Source organism: Daktulosphaira vitifoliae, unplaced genomic scaffold (genome assembly GCF_025091365.1).
Source record: "Daktulosphaira vitifoliae isolate Bord-2020 unplaced genomic scaffold, ASM2509136v1 Scaffold_4, whole genome shotgun sequence".
NCBI lineage: Eukaryota > Metazoa > Arthropoda > Insecta > Hemiptera > Phylloxeridae > Daktulosphaira > Daktulosphaira vitifoliae.
In genome coordinates, this window is record NW_026099575.1 from 11155147 (window position 1) to 11164487 (window position 9341).

At 28.5% G+C, this 9341-nt stretch overlaps 2 protein-coding genes and 1 pseudogene across 2 annotated transcripts; 2 read left to right on the plus strand and 1 right to left on the minus strand.

Moving 5' to 3' along the window:
* Positions 1-685: 685 nt before the first annotated feature.
* LOC126904939 (uncharacterized) lies at positions 686-3004 on the minus strand (annotated as a pseudogene).
* Positions 3000-5578, plus strand: LOC126905966 (lebercilin-like). The gene is made up of 6 exons (XM_050686173.1): positions 3000-3765; positions 3857-3993; positions 4064-4215; positions 4268-4606; positions 4669-4880; positions 4985-5578. Exons 1-6 carry the CDS (start codon positions 3704-3706, stop codon positions 5259-5261), a joined length of 1179 nt encoding a protein of 392 aa, XP_050542130.1. The 5' UTR covers positions 3000-3703; the 3' UTR covers positions 5262-5578.
* Positions 5579-7901: 2323 nt separating this feature from the next.
* Positions 7902-8744, plus strand: LOC126904940 (uncharacterized). The gene has a single exon (XM_050684344.1). It carries the CDS (start codon positions 7902-7904, stop codon positions 8742-8744), a length of 843 nt encoding a protein of 280 aa, XP_050540301.1.
* Positions 8745-9341: the final 597 nt, after the last annotated feature.

Sequence of the window (9341 nt, forward strand, 5' to 3'; positions counted from 1 at the left end):
CAATTAAAACTCATTTAAGGAGATAGGGACGATATTTGGACAGACGTCGGGTAGCTTCCGATTCTTGGTTTTGACCAAGATACTCAACTATTAAACTAGCCCCTAACAAATTNTGGTTTTGACCAAGATACTCAACTATTAAACTAGCCCCTAACAAATTGTGGAGGCGCCGGTCTTTGTATTTTAAACGAGTTCCGAGATATACTTTCTATTTTTTTTTTTTAAGGCACTCATATACGAAGTCGATTCCCCTAAGGTGTACACGAGTTACAGTTAAATTATTTGAGTAAAATTTTTTATTATTAATATTATAATTTTTTCTGGAATGTTAATTGCTGTTTGGTTTTGCTTTTTGCTCTTTTTAGTTTAGGCCTAATTATTATAATAGAATACGATTTTTTAATCAGATACTGATACACTTATAATCAGACAAAATAATTCAAACATATTATTAAAATATTTTTGTTTAGAATGAGATATTTAGTTTTTTACCACATTTAAACAAAATTTTTCTATTTCCTCTAAAAAAACTTAAAAATCAACTATATTTATCTATAAAAACAATATTTAAATAGAAATGTTCAAATATCTGTATAAAACAAACAACTTGGGGTATTTTACTTTACTTTTCATAGTAATATAGGATACATTTTTTTCTATTTTTCTATTTTTTCATTTTAAATCTAACAGTACATCAACATCTAAAGATTTATTGTTAGCAAAATTGAATACTTGTGAAGACGAGGAAAATGATATTTATACACCTAAATCAAAAATTATTGTTAATAAGAATTCACAGAATGTAAAGAAATGTAATGATGATGATGATGATGATGATAATGATTCATTAAGTGTAAGCAGTATATCATCTGTAACAACATCAGATGATTCTAATGAATAGTATATGTAATAAAAATTATGAAACTGTTGTTATTTTTAATAAAAAATGATTTTTATACTTGACTAACAATTGTTATATTTCATTTGTTTCATAGAAAGTGAACAATTAGTTTTATTTACTGAATTTCTATCAAGTTTTTGTTAGTAGATATGATGATTCATTTTCTATCTTCTTAATTTCTTCTATTGTAGACTGAAACTAAAATTTAACATAAATTCAATTAACATAAATTTAAATCAGCTTATATATATAGTGTAATTAATAATGTATCCTAATTTTTCATAAAATTATAAAAGATTTTTATCATAATGAACAGATAAGAATTATTCTATGTTATGCACTTCGCTCGCCTATATCTATCAATTATAACTCGTAAAGTAATTATCAATTTTATATTAGACAATTCTCCATTTAATACTAGATAAAAAATAATGGGTTTTCATTTAACTTTCTAAATTTATCTCAAAACCAACTCTAAGAAATAATTTTTTTTTTTTTAAATAAACTTTATATTTACAATAGTTTATAATAATTGATTAAATTTTTATGAAAAAATCATTATTTAACAAAAAATAGAGGGTAATATACTTAATAAATTTAACAAACACACACATTTATAGAGAGAAATTCATTAAGAATGAGACACTCATTTTCACATAAACCATTTCAAATTTTTAATTTTTGTAAAAAAAAATATTGTTTCAAAAAACTATAATACGTAGTAGTTAAATAATCTTTTTTTGTTATCTTTTCAGGGTTAAAAACCTTTAAAATTAATTTTCTTACATGAGAACCCGGGTTTTTAACTTGATAATATGATAAAATAAAAAAACACGATTTATTAATATTTTTTTAAATTCTTAATATTAAAATTATAAAAATTAAAAGTATAATTACAAACAATTTTGTTCTTATAATTATTTTATGTGATCAACCAATTGCTTCTTTCAGCATGTTAAAGTTCAGTGTTTTTGAATCGAATTTCTATTGTTTTTCTACTGTTGTACACAGAAATTATTGATGACTATTAATAGGTACATACTATTATATTCTACACAAATTTACTATCATATATTGTCAAATAACCAGTGTGGAAAAAATTAATTATTTTTGCCTCCGGTATTATAAAAACCAAATAAATGATGAACTTCTATTTTAAATCTATATTTTTAAACAAATAGTTAATCGCATAAAAAAAATTATAAAAACAAATTGTTTTTTAAATATACTTTTAATTTTAATAATAAAAAGAAATAATATTAATAAATCATGTTCAAAATTAAAGGCAAATCAATTGTATAGATGGTAAAATAATTGTTGGGAAAATTTTGTAACACCTATATATTTTTTACACATTGTATTCTAGTTTTCTGGCGTAATTTAATGTATAGATAAAATGTTAACCTATTAAAAAGAAATAATGAATGCAATCATCAATAGATACAATCAGTCATACTTAGTATAATAAAATATGTACAATGTCCATTAATTTTAAGCTAAATAACTTATCAGCAATTAATCGAGTTACTTCATAAATATATTGAAAGAAAAATTGTCAACAAATATTAAAATATCTAGAACAATATAGTTGAATTATAATTTATACCAATTTTTCTGTTTCATAAACTCTTTCTGACATGATATTAAGAACAGTATTAGCTTCCATAATAAATGAAATTTGTAATGACGATTGACCAAATTGAAGAGCAGAATCTAATGCACTTACAGAATCCTATAAGAAAAAAAATGAATAAATACTATAAAAAAAGCTTAATATTATAATATTAAAATTTAAATAAAAAATTATGTAACCAGGTATAATGTTTTTGCTTCTTCTACACTAAAACGACATTCTAACAATACTTTTTCTAATTCTTCACTAGACCAGACATTATTTTCTAATGTATCAATAAATTAATACAGTTCATCTCTAAAACACAAGAGTACCATAATGAAACATTAATTTTATTGTTATAAATGATTTTTTAATACTCGTATTTCTTTTTTTAATTCTTCAAGAGCCACAGCGGCTAATGTTATCATTTGACATGATGAATTAACTGACAAACTGCACGTTTGTTGTAATAGATATTTATGAGTAAAATTTTATATGGGTCGTTTTAAATTCAAAACTTTTTTATGCTCCACAACATCATCAATGATTAAAGAGTTTGTTTGACAGTAAGCCAATGCAACAGCTAATGATTGCCATTTAATAAATCGTATAGCTCTATTCTAAAAGAAATAATTATTCGACTTTTAATCAGACAAAATAATTCAAACATATTATTAAAATATTTTTGTTTAGAATGAGATATTTAGTTTTTTACCACCTTTAAGCAAAATTTTTCTATTTCCTCTAAAAATCAACTATATTTTTCTATAAAAACAATATTTAAATAGAAATGTTCAAATATCTGTATAAAACAAACAACTTGGGGTATTTTATTTTACTTTTCATAGTAATATAGGACACATTGTAATCATAAAACACATAAATATAAAAACATTAAAAAACTTGAAATTAAGGTAAAAATACCTAAATTATCTAATTCCCTAACAATATTTTATCTTAATTTGTATTATACATATAACATATTTTTAAGATTTGTCTTTAACAGCCAGCATTATATTTGTTGTTTCTTGTTGCTATGGGTTAAAAAAACAATGGTATCTATGACCTATACAATAAAAATATCAACAATAATAAATGTTTTAATTTACGAACTCAAATTATATTTTTCATTATAAGTATTTTCTTTTTACTTTTAAGTATATTGAATTCGTACAGTATCTAGACAGATGAACAACAATAAAGCTCATGAACTATTCAAATATTTGTGCCGTAAAAATAACAATTCTAAGTAAACGTTTAAATATTAAGTTTAATTGTAAAAGACACTAAACATAATATTTAATTTTTACAATATTATATTAACTTGTTTTATGGTTAAGTGAGACAGTTTGTCAATATCCAGTGGAGCTGCCTAGTCAAAACAGTAAAAACTTTACTCGTGCTCCTAAACCACAGAATAAAAAGAAAATAATAAAGCCTTTAACTAATAATAAATTATCGGTTACCAAACGACAACGTATGTTTTAAAAAACATCTTACAATATATAAATATTAATGAAGCCTAATTTATAATGACACTATATTAGCTAACACGAACATATCTCGTAAAACAGTATTAAGCAAAAATACAGGCAATCAAACCACTGTATCTCGTTTAAAAAATGTAACGCGTGATAATCTAATAATTAAAATACAACAACTGGAAAATGAAAATGTTGAAATACAAAACAAATATCAAGTAAGAAAATTTAAAAATCATGACTTAATAAAAATAATCTGTTTAATTTTAGAAATTATTAACTGAAAATCGAATATTAAAAACTATGGAAAAACGTCAAGAACATGCTTTATTATTTTACGAGGGTACAGAAGCTAAATTACCTCAAATTATGAAATCATTAAATGATGACATACAAGTATACAAAGGAAGAATAAAGCAAATGCAAAGTACTTATAAGGAATTAGAAAATAGGTACCGTTCACAGAGTACAGAGCTTTCTATGATGACTAAAAAACATAATCATTTGTTAAATTTATCTAAAAATAAAAATCTAAACGAAAGAGAAAAACTACAAGATCAATTGAAAGACGCACAAAATACAATTTCACATCAGGAAAAGAAAATTGAAGTATTTCAAATTTTTTTTGGATTAATAAAATTATAATGTAACTTGATTAAAATTTTTTTTAGAATTTGATGAAAAATTTAGAACTTCAATGCAAGAGTTATCAACACCATATTATTTTAGAAAAAAATAAAAACAAAGAATTACAAAAAGAATTAATAAAAATGAAAAGTATGAATGATAATATAAATCTGAAAAATAACAATTTTCAAAATAACACAGCTCGACTTTTCTTAAAAAATCAAACAGTTACACATTCTATATCTCATTCTCCTTGGTATGTAAAANACATTCTATCTCTCATTCTCCTTGGTATGTAAAACTAGAATTTTAAGTTACAACACATTTACAAAAAAATTTAAGTTAATTTTTTGATAATAGCGCGGTAAAAACAATGACAAACAATGATCTAACAGAAAAAGAAGATAATAAATCACTATATAAAATAAATGCAAAATCATTAAATGAGAATTGTAATGGAAATAATAGAAATCATATGAATGATTTGATTACTCGAACTCAAAATAAGAATCCAATTTTGTTCAATAAAGAAAATATTGAAGACTTGCATAATGATATAAAAATTAAAAGTATGAATGATAATATAAATCTGAAAAATAAGAATTTTCAAAATAACTCGACATTTCTTAAAAAATGAAAAATTTTGTTACTTTATGTTTTACGAAAATATTATTTATTATATCTGCAAAATATGAACGGTATACTAACTTGTAAAATTATTATTTATGTAAGCTGATTTAAAATTGTAATTTTGTACGAAATCATTAAATTTATTATTATTTATTCTGTCATTTATTGCTCACAAGTGTTAAGATTAATATAATATTTTAAATCAAATATGTAGTAAACATCAAAATGTATTCATGAAGTAATTGTTGACTGATATATTTATTTAGTTTAAACTTAAACTATGTTGTCATATCAAAGGTAATACATTTGTATTGATTGTCATTATCCAGTTTTAACACATTTCTTATATTTATGTAATTTTTATATTTATCGTTGTTGTATTTAATTTTATTGAGCATTGTTGAAATGCTATTTCAAGGTAGGCGGTGTGTACAGGTGCGGCTTATCAAAGAAATTTTATAGTATTAAATAGTAATAAAGAGACCGGCCAATGTTTTTTTTTCTGATAATTAACCAAATTCGGATTAATACAAATTCGCGCCCGGACATACTGTTTAACTTATATATACGTATCGTTTTAATACAATCTACTACTTAAAAAAACATCAATGTTAAGTTCGTTATTAAACAAATAATAATCGTGAGAATGAATCACGTTTCCATTGCTTAACAACTTTGATTACTTTAAATCTAAAATAAAAATATAAATTTCTTGTTTTTCAGTGGTTATTAAATTTAGATTTAATTTAACATAAGTTAATACATAGTTAACATAAGTATAATTTTTTATATTTTTTTTTACAATTATTTTAAGAAAAAGGTGTCAAATTTTTTACCGTGTTTATTTAAGAGTTGATTTGTTACAATTTAAAAACTAAAAATGCCTGTTTTAGATTTTATTAAGTAGAAGAGTACATAATTAACGTATTGAGTTTCCTTTCAATAGTGTATCTGGCAACTAAATTTCAAAACGATAAAAAAAATCAATTTAATTAGGTAATATCTATTTGATCATGAACATAGCAGCCAAGGTAGGATTCATTTTTTTATTTAATATTGTACTCTTTAAATATGGAATCAATGCGGATAATCTTGAAGTTCCAAGAAATATTGTAAAAAAAATCCAAAATATTTTAGAAATATTTGAAAATTGGATAAAAGTAAACGAAAGAAAAGAAATCAATGACAAGTTCAAAGAACTCGGTAAGCGAATCGCACAAATATTAAGTTTGCCATCCAATAACAATATTTAGTGGTTATGGGAGCTTAGTATACTTTCAAATTCAATTGATATTGTTTGGACGCAGCGCCCGGTGGTATTCACGCGGGTTCGTTAACGTTTGTGGTTTTGTTTTGTTTTAAGTTTTTAGCTATGTCGAGGATAAAGAATAAGGTGAGTGGACTGTATGTTAGAATGTAGAATAAATTTCACAAGATATGATTATAACAATTAAATGTAGTATACAAGAAATATAAAATCTTATATACACCAATGTGGATGGGGGGACAATTTATACTAATGCCCCTAAGGCGATGATATAAACAAATAATAAATTATACAAATGAATCTTAGAAAGATAAATGAACAAGCATTATACTTATCTGCTAAATGAAACGGCTAATGATAATGTTGAATATTGAAAGGATATTGAAATATATAGACCCAACGGCGATAAACTGAACGCACAGGGTACGACAATCGCAAAGGTGATAATTTCTTTTTACATCAAAACGAATACAAAATTACTGACTCGCAAACGCCATAGAGCTTATTACAGAAGAAGCGTTAAGATGGCTGCGACAATGGTAACATAGAGAGAAAACCGACAACAACTCGATGTAACACAACGATAACATGAATAATCAAAAACATATTTTCTTGACAGCAATTCGATCGATGAGTATCCAACAGATATATTTAATCAGCCTCTAGGCAAATTGGAAGAACGTGATACATATTTTAGAATTTCTAATAAAACTCATAGCATTTCTGTAGCGATCAGTCTAAGTAAAAACCAAATAAAAATTACCTCAAAAAAGATAAAAAGAAAAAAGAGTTATTAGAATTTTTGGCATGTACTATAACAGATGAAAAAAAACAGCCAATTAAATCGATTGATGAAATTGACTCAAAATTGGAAAGCCTTGATGAGGCTATTCAAGGAAAATTCGGAGAAATAGAAGAAGATAAAGTCCATTTCTATACACCATAAAACCTATTTTTCTTTGATATCATTTTGAATGAAGATTCTTTACAGACACTTTTTACAAATTGTTTACCTTTGTGGCGGTCGAATATTCTGGAATGTTCGGCCGCCGCCGCCTCTAGAAGATTCGTCGCTCTACATAAGCGTGTGGTGGTCGAATGTCTAGAGAGTTCCGACGCCGCCTCTAGAAGATTCCTCTGACTATTTAAGGGCAAGATCGTCGCTCCAGTCAGTCAGTCGATCAGTCAATCACTTACGCATTCTGTCTTAAACGCGCTTCATCTCTCGCTGTTATTTGTTAGTTCGTTGTAATATAGTTCGTCTCTCGCTGTTATTTGTTAGTTCGTTGTAATATAGTATAGTTGTTATTAAATCGTAAAAGTGTTTATTACTTCTATATATTACACCTCGCTACATTGGTGACCTCTACGATAACAAGTATGAACGCCGAAGAACTACGCAATCAATTGGAGGAGTTACGTCAAGAAAACGCTCGCCTTGCAGCACTACAGGCACAGCAATATCCAACAGCTTCAGTGAATCGCGTTGCCGTCAAGTTGCCACCTTTCTGGTCCGAAAGACCAAGCTTATGGTTCTCACAGGTTGACTCGCAGTTTGCAATCTCGGGAATAACAAGTGAGGAAACAAAATTTAATTATGTTGTGGCTCAGCTTGATACGCGTTACGCCGCCGAAGTAGAGGATATTATTACTAACCCACCGCCTACTGAACGCTACAAACATCTACGCGCAAAACTCGTTGAACGGTTGTCTATCTCAGAAGAACAACGTGTGCGGCAACTCATCAATGAAGAAGAACTAGGTGACCGTAAGCCATCACAGTTCTTACGACATCTCCGTTCCCTTGCCGGCACTACTACATTACAAGACAATATTTTACGTCAACTTTGGCTCCGCCGTCTACCATCACATGCACAAGCTATTTTAACCGCACAATCAGAGCTTCCTCTGGATAAGGTAGCCGAGCTGGCTGACAAAATTGTTGAAGTGCAGCCAGCCCCCTCGCAATTCGTCTATGCTGTTGCCACGACGAATAATAAAAAGGAACTCGATGTTTTAGCTGCCATTGAAGCACTCACAAAACAGGTAAGCGAATTATGTGCTAAACGCCCGCAACGTTCCCGCTCTAGGTCACGTAACCGTTCAAACGTGGAACTGACTAACGGCAAAGGATGGTGTTGGTATCATAGCACTTATGGAGAAAAGGCTGCCAAATGTAAGGCTCCCTGCAAGTATCAGGAAAACTCCAACGACAGTCAGTAGCGGCGGCAACAGACTGTCCGAACCCGAGCAGCCGCCTGTTTGTTACAGATCAAATAACAAAACGCCAATTTTTAGTCGACTCCGGTTCCGACTTATCTTGTTACCCTCAACGGCTACTACGGGAACGACGCCATGCCACCGATTACGACCTCAGCGCGGCCAACAACAGTACCATAAAAACTTACGGGACGGTCCATCTCAATTTGAATTTAGGACTTCGACGCAGTTTCCCGTGGAGTTTTATTGTCGCCGACGTGAGTACTCCTATCATTGGTTCCGACTTCATGGCATACTACCACTTGCTGCCGGATTGCCGTACCAAACGTCTTATTGATGGTGTCACAGGCTTGGCTGTGAATGGTAAGGTTTCCTTTGTAAATCAATGCAGCATAAAATCAGTTGCCAACACTTCCCCTTGGGCTGCACTTCCCGCAGAATTTCCGGACATCACACGTCCCACCGGATTGCCCAGGACAATAAAACATCAAACAGTGCACCACATTCTCACGACACCTGGTCAGCCAATAGCCTGCCGCCCACGCCGCTTAGCTCCAGGTAGACTAAAAATCGCCAAACAGGAATTCGCGGAAATGGTCA

Excerpts from the sequence above, each read along its gene's own strand:
- LOC126904940 (XM_050684344.1), top strand. The coding sequence starts at position 7,902 with ATGAACGCCGAAGAACTACGCAATCAATTGGAGGAGTTACGTCAAGAA.
- LOC126905966 (XM_050686173.1), top strand. The coding sequence starts at position 3,704 with ATGAACAACAATAAAGCTCATGAACTATTCAAATATTTGTGCCGTAAA. Across the intron at positions 3,766-3,856 it reads CGTAAAAATAACAATTCTAA|TGAGACAGTTTGTCAATATC; the intron begins GTAAACGTTTAA and ends TTTATGGTTAAG. Across the intron at positions 4,216-4,267 it reads AAATACAAAACAAATATCAA|AAATTATTAACTGAAAATCG; the intron begins GTAAGAAAATTT and ends GTTTAATTTTAG.